This window comes from Suncus etruscus, chromosome 11, assembly GCF_024139225.1.
Source record: "Suncus etruscus isolate mSunEtr1 chromosome 11, mSunEtr1.pri.cur, whole genome shotgun sequence".
Classification (NCBI taxonomy): Eukaryota; Metazoa; Chordata; class Mammalia; order Eulipotyphla; family Soricidae; genus Suncus; species Suncus etruscus.
Genome location: NC_064858.1, coordinates 56,997,704 through 57,019,689, shown reverse-complemented (window position 1 = coordinate 57,019,689; position 21,986 = coordinate 56,997,704). Strand labels below are relative to the sequence as shown.

At 37.6% G+C, this 21,986-nt stretch overlaps 1 protein-coding gene across 2 annotated transcripts in view; it reads right to left on the bottom strand.

Annotated features, from left to right (window-relative positions):
• Positions 1–1,843: 1,843 nt before the first annotated feature.
• ANO4 (anoctamin 4) overlaps positions 1,844–21,986 on the bottom strand; it is a 388,617-nt gene continuing 368,474 nt past the window's right edge. For both annotated transcript variants that reach the window (XM_049782805.1, XM_049782803.1), the window contains exons 26-28: positions 12,146–12,251; positions 10,008–10,203; positions 1,844–2,608 (exon numbers count right to left, since the gene is read on the bottom strand). In XM_049782805.1, the coding sequence (XP_049638762.1) occupies positions 10,012–10,203; positions 12,146–12,251 (298 nt within the window). In that variant the 3' untranslated portion in view covers positions 1,844–2,608; positions 10,008–10,011. The remainder of the gene's footprint in view (positions 2,609–10,007; positions 10,204–12,145; positions 12,252–21,986) is intronic.

Sequence of the window (21,986 nt, the reverse complement as noted above, 5' to 3'; positions counted from 1 at the left end):
TAAACTGTACTAAAAAGCTATAGTAATTAAAACAGCATGGTATTGAAATAGAGACCCTCAGATCAATTGAATAGACTTGAGTATTCAGAGAATGTTCCCCAGACATACAATCAATTAATCTTTGATAAAGAGGCAAAAAATGCAAAATGAAGCAAGGAAAGTCTCTTTAACAAGTGGTATGAGAAAACTGATCAGACAAATGCCAAAAAGCAAACTCAGACCACCAAGTAATACCATGCACAAAGGTAAAATCCATCTGTATTAAAGACCTTGCGATCAGACCTAGAACCATAAGGTATATAGAAGAACACATAGGTAAAACACTCCATGACATTGACACTAAAGGTATCTTCAAGGAGGGAACAGCACTGTTCAAACAAACAGAAACAGAAGCAAGCAAATGAAACTATATTAAACTAAGAAGCTTCTGTACCTCAAAGAAAATAGTGACTAGGATTCAAAGGCTACCCACAAAATGGGAGAAACCCAATACCCATGAGATAAGGGCCTAATATCAAAGATATACAAGGTAGTGACAAAATATAACAAAAAATAACATCTAACCCCATCAAAAAATGGAGAGAAAAAATGAACAGACACTTTCTCACAGAAGAAATACAGATTGTCAAAAGGATATGAAAAAATGCTCCACATCACAATCATCAGGGAGATGCAAATCAAAACAATAATGAGGTATCATCTCACACCACAAACTGGCACACATCACAAAGAACAAAAATAATCAGTTCTGGCAGAAATGTGGAGAGCTGGGAATTCTCATTCACTGCTAGTGGGAATGCCATTTAGTCCAGACTTTATGAAAACAATATGGAGATTCCTAAAAAACTGGAAATTGAGCTCCCATCTGATCCAGCTAGACCTCTCCTTAGGAACACAAAACACAATACAAAAATGCCTTTTGCACACCTATATTCATTGCAGTGCTATTTATAATAGCCAGAATCTGGAAACAACCCAGATGCCTGAAAACAGATGAATAGCTAAAGAAACCATGTTATATACACACAATGGAATACTTTGTGGCCATCAAAAAAAAATAAAGTCATGAAATTTTCCTATACATTGATGGACATAGAAACTATTATTCTGAGTGAAATAAGTTTGAGGGAGAAAGATAGACACAGAATAGTCTCACTCGTCTATGGGCTGTAAGAAAAATAAAAGACATCATTGTAATAATACCCAGAGACAACAGACATGAGGGTGTGAAGAACTAGCCCCAATATGAAGCTTACTACAAAGATTGGTGAGTGCTATAACTTATTAATAACCATACTAACAACTATCATGACAATATTAGTGAGTGAGAGAAGAAGAATGCCTGTCTTGATACTGGCAGGAGGTGGGGGAGAAGGGAGATGGGAGGGAACTGGTTGTGGGAAGGTTGCACTGGTGAAGGGAGTGTTTTTTTTTATAACTGAAACTCAACTACAAACATGTTTGTAATAATGGTGCTTAAATAAAGATAAACTGACACTTCAATTAAAATATTTTAAAAATAACACTATTATAAGATATGTATTATTAAACTTCAAGTACAGAACATTGAAAATGAACTTGTGTCTCTTTTTCTTCAATTTACACCTCTACTATGTAATATCTAATTAATCTGCTTTGTTTAATAAGAAGGTAGCATGTAAACTATTAAGATGGCTTAGAAAGAACAGAGTAGTCTCTCTGTATGGAGAACTGATATCTCAGGGGTATCTTGGAGGGACAGACCTTTTTTTAAAAATAATATACTAAGCTATTATTCCTCTTACTCCAGGAGAAGAAAACATAACAATTTCAGAATACTCAGCTGAAAATATTCCATGTGCATAAATTTATTTTAAATTTTATTGCATCACATTATACAAGCATTAAACATGGCTTCATGTTGACTATTTAAATGTGAAAATCCATCATTCATGTCAGTACCTTTTGGATATTTACAAGGAATTTCTATGTATTTTATATATCTTTGTATTTCTATGTACACATGTAAGAATATACTGTACATATGTACACACAGAAATACATCTATGGCCATACATAGCTATAGATACATCATATAGAATAATCTCCTCAGAAAGATTTAGAACTAAAAAAAAATAACAAAATAACAAGAACAAATAAGTTGTAAACAGGGTCTTGTTTGTGTCATTTGGTGACATGGAATTAGGACCAGATGAGTACATTCTAGGAATGTGAGTCCAGGTGTCCAAATATCCTTTTTTTTTAATAGCCCAGTGTTTGTAAAATTCACACAGGATCAAATGCAAAAAAGGTAGCAAATAGGCTGAAAAACAGGCCCAGTATACAAGTTTCCCTTGGTTTTAAAAACTTGAGACGATAACTGCCCATGATGTGCATGCTTGCTTGGTCAGGAATGATCTAAGGGTGAGAGCAAGTGTGTGCTACACTGCAATGTGACTTCACAGCCGTGTGGCTTCCCAGGCAGTGGCCATCAGGTGCGAGCCCCCGCTGCTGCTGAGGTCTGCGGCATGCACTGCGGTTGCACTGGAGTCATTCACTTGGATGTGCTTTTGCACAGCTGGGCGAAGTAAACAGAATCTAGGTCTGTGGCCTGGAAGTGAATTATTACCTGGAAAGAGAATAAATGTTAAAGTCCTATGTCATTATAGACATTGAAGAACAACTATTTTGCACTGGTTTCAAATAAATGTTAATCAAAAGCATGCAAAACAAACAAACAAACAAACAAACAAAAAACAAACCTATAACTCCAAACTAAGCCAGGCACAGTATCCACTTTATGTCTGCATGATGGTGTCTGCTTTAGAGTAATGGAGGAAGAGATAGACTCAAAAGGGCAATCTGAGGTAAGGGGACCCCTGCCAACTGTCATGGAAATAGAGACTGACAAATAGTATGTTTTCAATAAAAATGAAGCACTCACTTTTGGGCCCAGCGAAGGTCTCGAAGGCCTGCCTTCCAAGCATGAGGCCCCGTATTCCAATCCTGGCACCACTTCATATGCTCAGTGTGATCTGGTTCCTAGCAAGCAGTGAGTGTGAGCATAACTACAAGGTGTAACACCCTGTCCTCCCGTCTCCTGCGATACCAGCTACTGTTTGTGATTGTTCATTACACTAACAGTAGAGGGAAGGGGAGGAGGAAAACAAATGACCAATTTGGGAAGAAAGCGGAAGAAACTATGGATGAGGTAGAAGCATGAAATCAACAAAACCAAAAGTCTAAGATCTTTTTGTTGTTGTTGTTGTTGTTGTTGTTTTGGGCCACACCTGGTGACACTCAGGGGTTACTTCTGGCTATGTGCTCATAAACCGCTCCTGGCTTGGGGGAAAATATGGGATGCCAAGGGATCAAACCGTGGTCCATCCTAGGCTAGCGCTGGTAAGGCATATGCCTTACCGTTCCACGCCACTGCTCCGGCCCCCTAAAGTTTAAGATCTAAACTGCAACCACCAAATTCTATAAAGTGCTTGTCAAAGTGGTGGGCAGAAGTGGGGAATGATAGAGTATGGGAGCACTGGTGGAGAGAATTGGCATGGTTGAGTTGGTGTTGAAATATTATATGCCTAAAATTCAACAACCAATAATTTTTAGATCATGGGTCTTTAAATAAAAACTAAAAACAGAAACTTCCTAATAATAGAGCAGTCCATTATAACCAGAAGTGAGGACAATGTCATGCCAACACTCAGGCTGGTGCTTCTAGGAGCAATTCTCTAATCTCTACCTTCTGCCTGGTCAAAACTTTCTACCAAGACAGACCTTCTCTGCCAGAAATACTCAGCAAGGGTGTCTAAATTAGGACCTTGGAGTCATTTATAGAATCCCAGAAGGAAAAAGGGGTCTAGACACTTAATACATTATTTTATGTATCTTCTTTATATAAAAATATGAACATCAATTCCACATAAATGTTCTTCCCTAATTCATAGAGACAGGTATTGGAAAGCCAGTCAGCCAGCTGGTGGACATGTGTGACCCATGTATAAAGGTAATATACTTTTTTTGCTTTGTTTTGTTTGATTTTTGGCAATACTTGGTGGTGCTCAGGGGTTTCTCTGGCTTTGTGCTAAGGAATCAATCCGGGTGGGCTTGGGGGACCATATGGATGCCAGGGATGGAACCTGGGTTGGCTACATGCAATACAAATGCCCTACACTCTGTACTAAGCTCCAGCTCCCAAGGCAATACATATTTGACCTGGTACTTTAGGGCTCATTTCTCAACAGGGCTGCACAACTCTGTCAGGATATTCGATGGTGGCAAGGTGAAACTCACACAAAAGTGGGGACATGGCACAAAACCAGGAGGCCAACCATATAGGGGGAGTTGCAGGTAAGAGGGGTCATGTTTGAGGAGGTTGAGAAACACAGTTCTTTTTTTTATTTAAACAACTTTATTACATACATGATTGTGTTTGGGTTTCAGTCATGTAAAGAACACCACACATCACCAGTGCAACATTCCCTTCACCAATGTCCCAAATCTCCCTCCTCCCCACTCAACCCCCGCCTGTACTCTAGACAGGCTTTCTATTTCCCTCGTACATTCTCATTATTACCATACTTTGAAACCTAGTTATTTCTCTAACTAAACTCATCCCTGTTTCTCGTGAGCTCTTGAGGTGAGCTGTAACTTCCAGCCTTTTTCTCTTTTGTGTCTGAAAGTTATTATTGCAAGAATGTCTTTCATTTTTCTTAAAACCCATAGATGAGTGAGACCATTCTGCATCTTTCTCTCTCTCTCTGACTTATTTCACTCAGCATAATAGATTCCATGTACATCCATGTATAGGAAAATTTCATGACTTCATCTCTCTTGACAGCTGTATAATATTCCATTGTGTATATGTACCACAGTTTCTTTAGCCATTCATCTGTTGAAGGGTATCTTGGCTGTTTCCAGAGTCTTGCTATGGTAAATAGTGCTGCAATGAATATAGGTGTAAGAAAGGGATTTTTGTATTGTATTTTTGTGTTCCTAGGGTATATTCCTATGAGTGGTATAGCTGGGTCGTATTGGAGCTCGATTTCCAGTTTTTGGAGGAATCTCCATATTGCTTTCCATAAAGGTTGAACTAAATGCATTCCCACCAGCAGTAGATAAGAGTTCCTTTCTCTCCACATCCCCGCCAACACTGCTTGTTCTCATTCTTTGTGATGTGTGCCAATCTCTGGGGTGTGAGGTGGTACCTCATAGTTGTTTTGATTTGCATCTCCCTGATGATTAGTGTTGTGGAGCATTTTATCATGTGTCTTTTGGCCATTTGTATTTCTTCTTTGTCAAAGTGTCTGTCCATTTCTTCTCCCAAATTTTTGATGGGATTAGATGTATTTTTCTTGTAAATTTCTGTCAGTGCCTTATATATTTTGGAGATTAGCCCCTTATCTGATGGGTATTGTGTGAATAGTTTCTCCCACTCAATGGGTGGCTCTTGTATCATCGGCACTATTTCTTTTGAGATGCAGAAGCTTCTCAGTTTAATATATTGCCATCTATTAATCTCTGCTTTCACTTGCTTGGAAAGTGCAGTTTCCTCTTTGAAGATGCCTTTAGTCTCAATGTCCTGGAGTGTTTTACCTACGTGTTGTTCTATATATCTTATGGTTTCAGGTCTGATATCGAGGTCTTTCATCCATTTGGATTTAACCTTCGTACAAGATGTTAGCTGGGGGTCTAAGTTCAATTTTTTGCAAGTGGCTAGCCAGTTATGCCAACACCACTTGTTGAAGAGGCTTTCTTTGCTCCATTAAGGAGTTCTTGCTCCTTTATCAAAAATTAGGTGATTTATGTCTGGGAAACATTCTCTGAGTATTCAAGCCTATTCCACTGATCTGAGGGCCTGTCTTTATTCCAATAACATGCTGTTTTGATAACTATTGCTTTGTAATACAGTTTAAAGTTGGGGAAAGTAATTCCTCCCATATTCTTTTTCCCAATGTTTGTTTTAGCTATTCTAGGGTGTTTATTGCTTCAAATGAATTTCAAAAGTGCCTGATCCACTTCTTTGAAGAATGTCATGGGTATCTTTAGAGGGATCACCTTAAATCTGAACAATGCTTTGGGGAGTATTGTCATTTTAATGATGTTAATCCTGCCAATTCATGAGCAGGGTATGTGCTTCCATTTCCGCGTGTCCTCTCTTATTTCTTGGAGCAGAGTTTTATAGTTTTCTTCGTATAGGTCCTTCACATTTTTAGTCAAGTTGATTCCAAGATCGTTGAGTTTGTGTGGCACTATTGTGAATGCGGTGGTTTTCTTAATGTCCATTTCTTCCTTATTACTACTGGTGTATAGAAAGGCCATTGATTTTTGTGTGTTAATTTTGTAGCCTGCCACCTTGCTATATGAGTCTATTGTTTTTAGAAGCTTTTTGGTAGAGACTGTAGAGTTTTCTAGGTAGAGTATCATGTCATCTGCAAACAGCGAGAGCTTGACTTCTTCCTTTTCTATCTGGATTCCCTTGATATCTTTTTCTTGCCTAATCGCTATAGCAAGTACTTCCAGTGCTATGTTGAATAGGAGTGGTGAGAGAGGACAGTTTTGTCTTGTGCCAGAATTTAGAGGAAAGGCTTTCAGTTTTTCTCCATTGAGGACAATATTTGCCTCTGGCTTGTGGTAGATGGCCTTAACTATATTGAGAAAGGTTCCTTCCATTCCCATCTTGCTGAGAGTTTTGATCAAAAATGGGTGTTGGACCTTAGCAAATGCTTTCTCTGTGTCTATTGATATGATCATGTGATTTCTATTTTTCTTGTTGATGATGTTGTGTATTATGTTGATAGATTTACGGATGTTAAACCAGCCTTACATTCCTAGGATGAAACCTACTTGATCGTAGTGGATGATCTTCTTAATGAGGCATTGAATCCTATTTGCCAGAATTTTATTGAGGATCTTTGCATCTGTATTCATCAGCAATATTGGTCTATAATTTTCTTCTTTGATAGCATCTATGTCTGATTTAGGTATCAAGGTGATGTTGGCTTCATAAAAGCTATTTGGAAGCGTTCCTGTTTTATTGATTTCATGAAAGAGCCTTGCCAGGATTGGTAGAGGTTTCTCTTTTTTTTTTTTTTTTGTTTTAGTTTTGTTTTTGTTTGTTTTTGGGCCACACCCAGTGACGCTCAGGGGTTACTCCTGGCTATGCGCTCAGAAGTCGCTCCTGGCTTGGAGGACCATATGGGATGCCGGGGGATCGAACCGTGGTCCGTCCTAGGCTAGCGCAGGCAAGGCAGGCACCTTACCTCTAGCGCCACCGCCCGGCCCCAAGGATTGGTAGAGGTTTCTCTTGAAAGGTTTGAAAGAATTCATTAGTAAATCCATCTGGGCCTGGACTCTTGTTTTTCGGCAGACATTTGATTACTGTCTTAATTTCCTCAATAGTGATGGGTGTGTTTAGATATGTTACATCCTCTTCATTCAACCATGGAAGATTATGAGTCCAAGAATTTATCCATTTCTTCCAGGTTTTCATTTTTAGTGGCATAGAGTTTCTCAAAGTAGCTTCTGATTACCCTTTGAATCTCTACCATATCAGTAGCGATCTCTCCTTTTTCATTCCTAATATGAGTTATCAAGTTTCTCTCTCTCTCTTTCTTTGTTAGTTTTGCCAGTGGTCTATCAATCTTGTTTAATTTTTCAAAGAACCAACTTCTGCTTTCGTTGATCTTTCGGATTGTTTTTTGAGTTTCCACTTCATTGATTTCTGCTCTCAGCTTTGTTATTTCCTTCTGTCTCCCTATTTTTGGGTCCTTTTGTTGAGTACTTTCTAATTCTATGAGCTGCATCATTCAGGTATGCTCCTTCTTCTTTCCTGATGTGTGCCTGCAAAGCTATACATTTTCCTCTCAGTACTGCTTTTGCTGTGTCCCATAGGTTCTGATAGTTTGTGTCTCCATTGTCATTTGTTTCTAGGAAGGTTTTAATTTCCTCTTTGATTTCATCTCGGACCCACTGGTTATTCAGTATTGTATTAGGCTGTTTAACTTCCAGGTATTAAAGTTTTTCTTCTGTGTCCCTTTGTGGTTCACATATAATTTCAGGGCCTTGTGGTCAGTGAAGGTAGCCTGCAAAATTTCTATCCTCTTGATATTATGCAGGTATGTTTTGTGTGCTAGCATGTAGTCTATCCTGGAGAATGTCCCATGTACATTAGAGAAGAATGGATTGAGTTTTTTTTTTTTTTGAGAAACACAGTTCTTAACCATGTTGAGGTCATGTGATTATATCACACAGTGTTCTTTTTTTTAATCTCAAGGTATTCCTTTTATTTATTATTATTATTTTTGGGGTCACACCCATTTGACCCTCAGGGGTTACTCCTGGCTATGAGCTCAGAAACTGCTCCTGGCGTGGGGGGTCCATATGGGACACTGTAGCATCGAATTGAGATATGTCCTATGCTAGTACTTTCAAGGCAGGCACCTTACCTCTAGGGCCACAGCTCCAGCCCTTTATTTGTTATTTTTTTAAATAATTTTTACTGTGACTAAAGTGAATTACAAATATTTCACAGTAATATTTAAGGTACATAGTGATAATGAATCAGGACCATTCCCATCACCAGTGTTTTCCTCCCTTGACTCGTTCCCAGCATGCATCCCATATCTCCTTTTTGGTCCCCCTCCCGAGTGCTAGTGTAACTGGTCCCCTCTGTGTATAGTTTGTTGTAGATTGGGTATTGATTCTGTTGTTGTTGACTTTGGTTTGGTGTTTGAGTCTGATCATTTTTTTTTCCACTCAATGTTCATATGACTGGTCCCAGTAACCCTCCATTTAATCCACCCCCCCCTCAATTCATGAGGCAGAACAAGATGATTCAAAGTTATGTGGTTCTGTTGGAAAAAAAATCTGGGAGGATTTCAACTAGAGGTTATAAATATCCATTTAAAAAAAGAATGGGAAAAAAGATAAAAAACAAAACAAATTCCCCACAAAAACCAACCAACCAAAAAAATCAGCAACTACAAAAAAAGCACCCAGCTACTAAAACAACCATCATCATATAATAACCACCAGAATGAAAGAAAATAAAAAAAGAAAATAAAAGAAAAAGAAAAATAGAATAAAGAATAAAAAGAAAAAAATGAAGGAGGGCTGGTGTGGCCCAAAAACCAACCAATCAATCAATATATTGCTAAAAGAAAAAGTTGGAAAAAAAGAGGGGAATATTTGAAGGCAAGCTTTGAACACTTTAAAAATATACCAAACACATGCCAAATCAATGATATTTTTTTCTTTTATTTCCTGAATCACACCCAGTGGCACTCAGGGCTTACATCTGGCTCTGTGCTCAGAAATTGCTCTTGGCAGGCTCAGGGATGGGATGCCAGGAATCAAACCAGGGTCCGTCCTGGGTTGGCCATGTGCAAGAAAAATGCCCTATCACTGTGCTATCTCTCTGACCCCACAGACCAATGGTATTGACATATTAATAGAAATACTAAGGGGTGAATCTTGGAGCTGGGGAGAGAGCTCAAACTGCTGAATGCAGGTGAGAGCTCTAGGCTCTTTTCTCAATACTGCATGTTCCCTTGAATGGTACCAGAAGAGAGGACCTATACTTGGAGTAGTTTCCAAGATCTGCCTCTGTGGACAATAAACAAAAAATTCAGGAGTAGGTTGCAATGTCTTGATGAGGAAATATGGAAAAATCTTAAAGAATGTGGCACGTGGAGCCTGGAAGATAGTATAGGACTTAGGGTATATGCCTGATCCGAGTATGATCCTTGGTAACACATAGTCCCTGAAGTACCTCTGAGTATGATCCCTTGTGGTCTACAGCACTGTGGGACCTGATCATCACTATATTATTTGTGCTAGAATTGAACCACCCCCAGGGGAGTTGGACATACCTGGGAGGTCCCCAGGGCACCCTGAACTGTGATTGAAAGTCACCTAAAAAATGAAAGAGTACAATAGTACACATGCATGCACATTTACACACAGAGAGATACACACAGACACATAGACACAGACACTGACACACACGACACCCCTCCTACCTGATTAGGGCCACTCATTGTGATGTGCTTTTCCATTCTTCTTCCTCTCCTTTCGCTCTTTCTGGAGGCGCTCCAGTTCAGCCTCATACATCATCTCCTGAATCAAGTATTTTTCTCTTCTCATTCGATCCCTTAGGTCTTTTGGGAGGTCTGGGATCAGATAGGAAATGAGGTGCTTGATGCAAAACACGAGATGCTAAGAACACAGAGGAAAAAACCACAGTCATGGTCAATTGTTCAGCCAAGAAGAGTTCTGGGATCAGGTTCAAGGTGCCTCTGGAGGGTCAGGGAAGAAGCAGGGTAGGAGGAAAGATCACAGATATATGTGAGAATGACCTCACTTTGGCAATGGAAAGAGGAGACAGGAAGGTGAAGGAATAATAAGAAAAATTGAGACAGAATCACAGAAAACCCAGGTCTGATGACAAGATTTGCAGTTTGTGGTAAGGACTTGTCTGTATCCCAGAGGATGTCACTGAACCTCAGTTTGTTGATTTACAAAATAGGTGTAGTAAATTATAATTATAAAAACACGTTTTAGAAAATACTTTGGAGATTTTCAAATGTCCCATAAACGTTGACTGTAATGATCATTTAAGGAAGATGATTTTTGATAAATAGTTATAAAAATTGATAAGCTAAAACTGTTGGTACTCTAGCACCATTATCATTTTTATCATTAATAACAGATGATCATTCAATGGAAATTTATATTCTAAAGTATAAAAGATTAAATAATGTTCAGATGATGCTTTTAAAATATTTGTAACTTGGTATACATAGATAATATAATACAACTAATTAGAAGCATAAAATATAATACATATGCACACACATATATATACATCTAGTGTTTTAAAATAGCTCTTCTAAAAAGGCTAATAATAAATAGTTCAAGTTAAGATGCAAATCCGAACTTAGTATAGCCTTTTTTATTTTTTGTCTAAATTTTTGAGACAGCAATGGCCATTAAAAGGTTACAAAATCTTTGAGAGATGGAGCCAGTGTTAACTTTTGAGGAAAGAGCAACCACTAGGTTTTCTTCGTTCTCCAGAATGAATCAAAAAACACAAATTGAATAGTCTCAAAAAGATGCAAATAGTTTCTAGAACAAGTCAAGACTACTCTTGACTTGCATCAATTAATGTAGCATTCAAATATTACCATATAAAATAATTTCCATTTAATGAGTACAGTAATAAAAAAAGCAAATTCCCCTTTTCCTGGTCATTTTTATTACATTAATAGAAAACAGGCCATGCACTTTCATTGACACATAATATTGAAAATTGCCAGCTGGCTATACTTGATAAATTCAACCCCTTTAGGTTATTTTGTTTGTTTGGGTGCCACACCTAATGTTGTTCAGAGATTACTTTCTTCTTTGTGTACAGGTATCAGCCATGATGGTGTTCATGGCAACCATCTGGAGTTTCTGGAATCAGACCTAGATTGGCTGCATTCAAGGCAAATACCTTACTCCTAAGATTTCTTTTATTTTTTATTTTTTTTAAAAAAGTTTACTGATTGATTAGTTTTGGGGCCACACTTGACTGTGCTCAGGGGTTACTCCTGGCTCTGCACTCAGAAATTGCCCCCTGAGTACCATATGGGATGCCAAGAATCAAACCAGATCTCTCCCAGGCTGGTCTAATGCAAGGCAAACACCCTACCACTGTGCTATCTCTCTGGGCCCCTAAGATCTCTTTTAAATTTTATCTTATGAACTTCTATTTGTTACTCAAACACAAATAGAAGTAACAACTTGTAGTAATAGTTTACAAACTATGGCCCTTCACTTTGTTTCTAAATCCAATTTCTCTCAAAAGGCAGTGAAAGGCAAACTGTAGGCATGAGAAGCATCAACCTCTGGAAGTGAGTACAAAAATTGCAGTTTCCACAAACTTTAAGAACTTTAGTTCTAAAGTATTACATTCCAAACCTATATTTCTTTGATTTATTCATTAATGTTCTGATGAACTTCTAAACATTTCCTGGAAAACTCAACTACTTTCAGGAGAATAAATCAAAGATAGAAGTTCCATAAAGTTCTCCACTACCACAGGGTATTGCCACATGGGACAATCTTCTTTTGATGCATTATTTTTAGCTACTTCCATACTCTGGAGAACACCTACCTCAAACACAATGATAAAAGCCAGCCGTGCTGCAAGGACATGCCAAAACTGCAGCGTGTACCCATAGGGAACCAGAGAATGAGGAGGGTCTCGATAGTCACGGTATCTGAAAAGACAGGGGAGGATGTGACAGGACAAGCCATGTCTTAAAATTGTGTTAAAATTGTAGGTACAATGGTGTTTGTGATAGAGTCTATGCAGGCAATGTTCTCAAACCTCACCCTCCACCAGTGTTGTCCTTACTTCTCCCATGATAAGCTCAAGGTTGTCAAACCAGTTCTCAGGTTCTGTTACTTTTGGACATTTATTATTTCCTTATGATGTAACTTTAAGTCTCACATATGAGCGATGTCATTGTGCTTCTGTTCCTCTCTGATGTCTTCTTTTATTTGCTTTTTTCATAAAACTTTTCCTTTTCATGCAAATATTTATTCATAGATGATTCAAGAAAGTTTCTCAATGAAAGATGTCTCTGACTTGCCTAACATTCTTGTTTTTGTTGTAGGGGGATAAATAGGTTTTCCCCCTAAGTGGCTGAAAAGGTTCATCAGCTCCATTAGTTTAACAGAAAAACCACACCTGACCAGCAGCACTCATCAAGAAGAACTCTACCAAAACTATCATTAGGTGCACAGAAGATGGTGGTGGCCATCACAGGCTATGCAGAAGGAGCCACTTCAGAAAGAAATTGGCAGAACAAAGTAAAGCTGCAGAGAAGGTGTACTGCATTACTGGATTCCATCTTATTCTGGATATGCTTGTTACTCATTGATCAGAAGCACCTTTGGATAGAAGCACCCTTTGGATTGGTGCCTTAGAGCAACTGTTCTCCACCCCAGGGTGTGATCTGGTGCTTGCTAATTAAGACTCCGGGTCTCAGGGAATAAATGGCTGTGTTTTCGGTTTTTCACAACTGAGTTTTCTGTTTCTTATGAGTGGAAGGCTTATGTGTGGGAGTTCCTGATCCTGTTTTATTCCCTTAACTGTGTGTGGATTATTTTCTGCATTGGCTTTTGTTTTCAGACCCGCATCTCTCAAGTACTATGGATTTGGAATATGAGGCTTTTGCTTCACCTGATGAGATGATAACTCAGTGGCTGTTTAAGTGGATCTCATCATAGAGGACTTTCAAGTTAGATTCTATTTTGTTCAAAGTTGTGACAATGGCTCGGTTTTTGGTTGATGAACCTTGGCTTTTCCTCACACAAACTGCTACCTTTTTTATTCCAACAGTCAAAATAAAACATACCAATGTAGTAATTTATGCATTAGTTGCCCTGATAGTGGTTCTCCTTGTTATTACAGTTTTCACATGAAATGTGAAAAATGTAGGATGAAACCACACCAAAATTTTCTGAAATGCTTTCAACTGTTTCAAAGCACTTCCTATAGTTTTTAAAAGGCCTCTAAAGCAGGGAAGTAAAAAAGCATTTTGGTAATCATACATGGTCAAGTCAAAAGCCCTTAGGCTGGTTTTCTGCCATCTCCAACTGGTGATACACCAGAAGAGTTGCTAGTTGCTTTACTCGCCAATATTGATTTGTGAAACAAAAGGAATGCCTCAAATGTGATAATGATACCCCAATTAGATGCCGAATCAGAATGAGGATCTGTAATATTATCACCCTTTCCCACTGCAACTCTTTAGAGAGTGTGGAATGGATCCATCCCCACCACAATGGCTAATTATCAGGTAAATTGTTACTAATACAGAAACAGAAATAAATTGTCCCTATCAGGGAAACAATCAACCACAACAGATAATCCTCAGGGAAATTGGCACTAACTCATAATCAGGACTAAATTCCCCCATCAGGAAAACAATCAAACTCCAACAGATGAGGTTTAAAATATGAAATGCCTTGAGCAATTTAAGAAAGTGTGCTCAGAGATAGAGAGATGACACAGAGGTAGGGTGTAGGGTGTTTGCCTTGCACGCAGCTGATTCAGGACTGATGGTGGTTTGAATCCCAGCATCTCATAAGGTCCTTCATGCTTGTCAGGAACTATTTCTGAGCACAGAGCCACCGGGTGCGACCTCCTCCATAAAAAACGTGTGCTCAGAGTAGGGCCCTTTTTCTCTGTTTTGTGTTGAATTCCTTAGTATCTAGAGTGACAGTGGGTGTTGGACGCATCAGAATTTTAATACTGTGCCTAAGACCTGCATGAGTGCTTACTAATATTTACAGTGGATAATGTGGTTCTCTGAAGGTGCTAAGAGTAAAATTAATAGTCTAGATCTCTGGAAGAATGGCTGCAAAAATCACATTTTCTTGTGAGCTGCTAATAGGATAAGGGGTGCTCACAGAAATAAATAAGCAGGCAAGACTACTTCCTCCTGTTTAGGGACTCATCAGAAAACTCATGTGGAAGGTTTGAGAAAAAATTGACTCAGAAACTAAATTTAAAGGTAATCATACAAAGATTTTTTCAGGGAATTATGGAGCCATATGCAGATTTTCTGGGGAAATTGAAAGAGGCTATTAGAAGGCAGATTAACGATATGAGTGCTCAACAATTCCCGATGAAAAACTTAACCTTAGACAATGCCAATGAAAATCGTCAAGCTATATTACATCCTATTAGGAAAAAAGAAACTATTGTGGGATTTTTACATGCTCATAGAATGTTGGAACTTCCATCTTTGTTCCTGCTGCCACACCTTTAACAACATATGCTATTCAGAAGCAAAGTCTGGGGGAATCAGATTGGTGCCTTCTGCCTGATGAGAACACCTGGACTTTGCTAAGGTGTGGCAAAGGATTTCATTGGACGAGAGAATAGTTGGCATACTATTCGGATCTCATTCTGATGATCTGCTCTAGCCATAGAGAATTACTATGTTTGTATGAATATGTCATCAGCAGCTTACAGGATACTAGTGTAATAATTGCCACAGAAAAATCCAGACCTTGTCCTCATTTCAATACTTGGGCTTCGTATTGGAGCATACTTCAGTATGTCCCCAAAATATTTCTGTTTATCAGAAAAATATAAGGATTCTTAATAATTTTCAAAAAATCTTAGGTAATAAATTGGATCTGTCCTTCCCTTGCTATTCAAAACTCAGAACTCAGAAACTTATTTAGTACTTGGAAGGAAATCCAGACTTAAGTAGTCCCAGGTGTTTAACACAAAAGGCACAACAAAAATTGGATTTTTTTTTTACAGACTGGCTCCAAAAGTCCTATCTTTCCAGGGTTATACCCGAAGAGAGGGTCTGACTTTTTATTTTAATAAACCTTATAGGTTTTTCTTCTATATGTACTATTGTCCACTTATCTGGGCCTCTAGAATGGGTTTATTTATATAACAAGCAACCTAGCACATTTAGGCCCGAGTTGTCCTTGATTGCTGCTTTTATCGTCAAAGCAAGGCTTACAGAAGTTTCCTTTTTAGATTTTGATCCTGAAACAATATTGCTTCCAATGCCCAAAAAAAAAGGATACTTCTCAATGAGCATCTTCAATGAGCCCTATCTGATTTTTCAGAAAAGTTTTCTCACATTTACCTTTATTTATTTACAAGGACAAATTTTTGTGATTTCCTCTATTATTCATTCCTCCTCTATACCTAAAACCCATGCTTTACATTGATGGGTTGACATCAGGAAAAGGTGGCATCACTGGCCCAATACTGACCACAACAGTGCATAAAATTCTAAGTCTTCTCAATGAGTGGAAGGGGCAAGAAATGTAAATACTTTTATTTTAAATTACTATTTTAAATTAATTAAATTAAATTTAAATTAAATTCAAATTAATTTAAATTACTATCATATGTTTCAGAGCCATGCAGTGTAGTAAGCAATTCAGCTTACATGGTAGGATGTTCCCAGGCATAGTAACCACCTTTTTAAATGGTCATAAACTTTTTAAATTCTCATATATGTTCAAGATTTGTTGCGTTAAAGTCATTCTGAAAAAAATGTTCTGAGAAAATTTTTATTCTCTTTTTATTCTTTTTAAAATATCTTTATTTAAGCACTATACAAACATGTGTATAGTTATAAGCCAATCTATCACCTACATAAGAGCCCACTTTAGCCTCCCAGAGTAATAGCTCAAGAAAATGAAATTGCTGATCTGGTTATGCCAATAGTTAAGTAACCTGCAGAAGAGCATGCAGTGCTACACACAAATGGCCACCACTTGCATGTGAACTATCATATTCCATGGAGGCAAGCCAAACAGATAGTAAATAGATGTAAAATTTGTGCAACTTCATATGGTCCCATTTGTGTATCTCTGCTTAGACTTGTTTGGAGAGTGCTGTTTCTTCCTTCAAGATTCCTTTTGTTTCAATGTCTTGGAGTGTTTTACCTACATGTTGTTCAATATACCTTATGGTTTCAGGTATGATATCAAGGTCTTTACTCCATTTGCATTTGATCTTGGTGCATGGTGTTAGCTGGAGGTCTGAATTAGTTTTTTTTGCAAGTGGCTGACCAATTGTGCCAACATCATTTGTTGAAGAGACTTTCCTTGCTCCATTTTACATTTCTTGCCCCTTTGTCAAAGATTAATTGATTGTATATCTGGGGAGCATTCTCTGAATACTCCAGTTTATTCCACTGATCTGAGGGTCTGTCTTTATTCCAATACCATGCTGTTTTAATGACTATTGCTTTGTAACACGATTTAAAGTTGGAAAAAGTGATGCCTCTCATATTCCTTTTCTCAAGGTTGCTCTAGCTATTCTTGAGTGTTTATTGTTGCAGATGACTTCAGGAATGTTTGATCCACATATTGGAAGAATGTTATGGGTAACCTTAGAGAAATTGCATTAAATCTGTACAATGCCTTGGGCAGTATTGCCACTTTAATGATATTAATCCTTCCTATCCATGAGCAGTGTATATGCCTTCATTTCCACGTATCCTCTTTTATTTCTTGAAGCAGAGTTTTGTAGTTTGCTTTGTATAAGAACTATATTAAGCTGAGAAGCTTTTGCGCCTCAAATAAATAATGCCTAGGATACAAAAGCCATTCACAGAATGGGAGAAGCTATTTACCCAATACCATCAGATAAGGGGATAATATCTAAGGTACTGACAGAACTTAACAAGAAAAAAATATAACCCTATCAAAAATGGGGAGAAGAAATGAACAGACATTTTCTCAAAAAAGAAATACTAATGGCCAAAAGGCACATGAAAAAACGCTCCACATCACTAATCATCAGGGAGATGCAAATCAAAACAACTATGAGGTACCATCTCACACCACAGAGACTGGCACACATCACAAAGAACAAGAACAACCAGTGCTGGCGGGGGGATGTGGGGAGAAAGGAATTCCTATTCATTGCTGGTGGGAATGCTGTCTAATCTAGCCCTTATTGAAAACAATATGAAGATTCCTCAAAAAACTGGAAATTAAGCTCCCAATTAGACCCAGCTATACCACTATTAGGGATATACCCTACAAATACAAAAATCCAACACAAAAATTCTTTCTCACACCTATTTTCATCGCAGCACTATTTACAGTCCCCAGACTCTGGAAACAACCAAGATGCCCTTTAACAGATGAATGGCTAAAGAAACTGTGGTATATATACACAATGGACTATTATGCAGCTGTTTGGAGAGATGAAGTCACGAAATTTTCCTATACATGGATTTACATGGAATCAATTATGCTGAGTAAAATTAGTTAGAGAGACACACACACATAATAGTCTCATTCATCTATGGGTTTTAATAAAAATGAAAGACATTGAAATAATTTCCAGAAATGAGAGCAAGAAGAATCAGCTCAAGATATAAAGCTCACCACAAAGAGTGGTGTGTGCAGTTAGAGAAATAACTATGCTGAGAACTATCATAACAATGACAGTGAATGAGGGATGTAGAACACCTGTCTCAAATACAGGCGGGGCGTGGGTGGGGAGGGAGAGATGGGGGCATTGGTGATGAGAAGGTTGTATGATGAAGGGGGTGTCCTTGTTATGACTGAAACCCAACTACAATTATTTGTAATCATGATTTTAAATAAAGAAATTAAAAAATCGTGCAACTCTGAATTAAAAAAACACATGTATATAGTGATAATTCCCAATGTTTACAAACAAATGTATGATCACAAATGGGTATTACACATCTCAACTTCTTTCCAAAGAAACCCTATTTTCATGTGGTGGTAGATAGCTATTCTCATTTCATATAGGAAATATCAATAACTTATGAATGAGCTAAAGCTGTCTGCACCTTCATACTATGAGGTTTTTCTGTTATGGGCATCCCCCCATCCACAAAGATGCCAACAGCCCTGCTTACACCATTAAAACTTTTCAATCATTTTCAAAGAATGGCAAATCAAGCATGTACTTAAATTCCCTATAATTCACAGGGGCTAGTTATAGTGGAAAGATCTCAGAGAACCCTCAAAATTCAATTATTTAAATACAAGAAAGGGAATCCATGCTGTACATTTCTATGTAGGTGCCATTTTGGCCCACTGCCACTGCTTCTGGGAACCATCACCCAAAGGCACTTGTGGAAGACACATTAATGGATGTGAGCTGATCCCATTCACAAAGGGAAGAACCAGAGAGATCTGGCCACTCCACTCTGCTTTGCAGTCATGCACATCTTCTAGTCAATGAACCCCAGCACAACATGTAGAAAACACGACATTCCAAGCATGATAATGGGAAAACAACACATGCCTCCATCAAGAAGAGGTAGATGATAGCTTGGATGACCCGAAAAGTGTGAACTATTTATCTAGTCTCTCAAATAAGGATGTTAGAAAAGAAATATGAAGGATCATCATAGAACTCAAAGAAAGCATGAAATGAACTGAAGAAACCACAAATAAAAATCAAGAGAAAGAATAAAATAGAGGGCCCAGAGAGATAGCACAGCGGCGCTTGCCTTGCAAGCAGCCGATCCAGGACCAAAGGTGGTTGGTTCGAATCCCGGTGTCCCATATGGTCTCCCGTGCCTGCCAGGAGCTATTTCTGAGCAGACAGCCAGGAGGAACCCCTGAGCAATGCCGGGTGTGGCCCAAAAACCAAAAAAAAAAAAAAAAAAAAAGAATAAAAATAGAAATGAGAAAACTCCAAACTGAAATAACAGGATTGTAAAACTTGGTAGGTGAAATGAAAACCTCACTGGAAAATCTCTCCAACAGAATAACATCAGCTGAGGACAGAAACATTGTGTGGATGAGGAGATGCATATCAACTCCATATGATAGAAGAGATCAGAAAAGAGCCTTAAAGAAAATGATCAGACAATGGAAAAAAATCCTCAAATAATGTGAACAGATGAAAATAGAAGTCTTTGACAAACTCAACATAAACAACATAAAAACCACTGAATCCCAGAGACCCAGGAAAATATTCTCAGAAAGTCAACAGTCAAGGACATCATTGCAGAGAAAATCCTAGAGCGTAAGAGTGCATTCAACCAAATCCTGCATGCCTGAAGAGTTCCAGCTAAAAGAGACCCACAGAAAAGCACCCCAAAAAACAGCCTACTCAAAATGATGAATCCCACAGATAGTAAAAAAAAATACCGAATGCAGCAAGATCAAAAAGAGAAATTACATTCAAAGGAGCATCTTAAGATTTACAGGTCCAGCTTAAACATGAAGCTCAACACAGAGTGATGAGTGATGATTAATGGATGATTAATTAGAAATATAACTACATTGAGAACTGTCATAACAAAGTGAATGAGAGGGAAGTAGAAAGCCTGTCTAGAGTACAGGCAGGGATGGGGTGAGGAGGAGGGAGATTCTGGACATTGGTGATGAGAATGTTGCACTGGTGAAGAAGGGTGTGTTCTTTACATGAATGAAAACCAACTACAATCATATTTGTAATCAAGGTGTTTAAATAAAGATATTAATAAAAAAAGAAAAAAGTGATTTATAGCAGACTTGTCACAAGAAAACTAGGCCAAAGGCAGTGGTAGAATATAGTGATAAAGCTCAATGAAATGAATTTTTTGCCTAGAATATTTCTCCTAGACAGACTCACATTCCAGTTTGAAGGAAGCATACACAACTTCATGGAAAACAACATCTTTACAGACTCAAAACCAGCCTTAAAAGACAAACTGAAAGTTTTACTTTAAAAAAACACAGACCAAGAGACACACTAAACTACAAAAAGTGATACTAAATCTTATGACAATTATATCTCTCAATGTCAATGGACTAAATGCACCAGTTAAGAGAAACAGAGTGGCAAATAGATCAAAAAGCTTAATCCAACACTCTGCTGCCTACAAGAAACACAATCTGAATAGACAAAATAAACAGACTCAAAATCAAAGGTTGGAGGACAATCATCCACACAAAGAACTCACTTAAAAAATAGCTGGAGTGGCCATATTTATGTTAGATGACACAAAATTTTGACTTAAAATGTTATAAGGGATATGTACAATAGGAAGAAATCATGCTCCTAAATATATACACACCTAGTAAGGAACCTGCAAAACATTTAGAGCAATTTTTGACAAATCTGAAAGAAGATATCAATAGCAACACAATAACAGTGGGAGACCACAAAACTGCCCTGTCACCTTTTGATAGGTCAATTAGGCTGAAACTCAACAAGAATATATTAGTCTGAAACCAGAAATGGAAGAAAGTGGCCTAGTATATAAATGGGGCTCTCTACCTACAGAAAACTGTATATAAATTCTTCTTCAATGCACATGGGTCAATCTCCAGAGTAGACCAGTGCTGGCCCATAAAACATACCTCCATAAAATCAAGAGGATAGAAAACGTACAAATTACCTTCTCAAATAATAATGCACTGAAATTAGAAGTAAACTACAGAGAGACAAAGAAAAAAAACTTTAACACCTAGAAATTAAATAGTGCACTACTTAACACCAGTGAGTCAGAGATGAAATCAAAGAAGAAATCAAAGATTCCTGGAAACAAGCGTGAATGAATACACAAATTATCAGAATTTTGGGACACACAAAAAAGCAATACTAAGAGCAAAATTTATAACTTTGCAAGCACATATCAGAAATAAAGGAGCCTACATAAATAATTTAATGGCATGGTTTATAAAATTAAAAGGTGATCAACAAATTTAACCAAAAATAGGTAGTCAGAAGGCAATAACAAAGCATAGAACAGAAATTAATCCAACATAAAACAATCTGAAAGATCAATGAAAGTAAAAGTTGGTTCTTTGAAAACTAAATAAGATCGACAAACTACTAGCAAAACTCACAAAAAAAGGAAGAAAGAGCTTAACAAAAGAATTATAAATAAAAAAGGAAGATCACTACCGATACTACAAATATTCAAAGGGTAATCAGAGACTACTTTGAGAAACTCTATGCCACAAAACAAGAGAACCTGGAAAAAATGGATAAAAACTTGGATTTTTATAATCTTAATTGGTTGAACCAGGATGATAGCATATCTAAATAATTCTATCACTATTGAAAAATTAAAATGATAATCAAAGTATTTCCAAAATGGCCCAGATGGAATCACTAACAATTCTTTCAAATATTTCAAGTGGATCAATTACCAATTCTTTTCAGGATCTTTCAGGAAATTGAAGAATAAACATTCACATATTGTTTTTACGAAGATAACATCACCCTGATACCAAAAGCAGACAGAGATGCTGCAAAAAAGAAAACTACAGACCAATATACCTGATAAATTCATAGGCAAATATCCTCAACAAAATCCTAACAAATAGGATCTAACGCCTCAGAACTTCTTGAAGGTATATGACCTTTCTTGATGACAAAGTAGGTTTCATTCCATAGATGCAAGGATGGTTTAACATACACAAATTAATCAACATAATACACCATATTAACAAAATAAAAACCATATGATCAT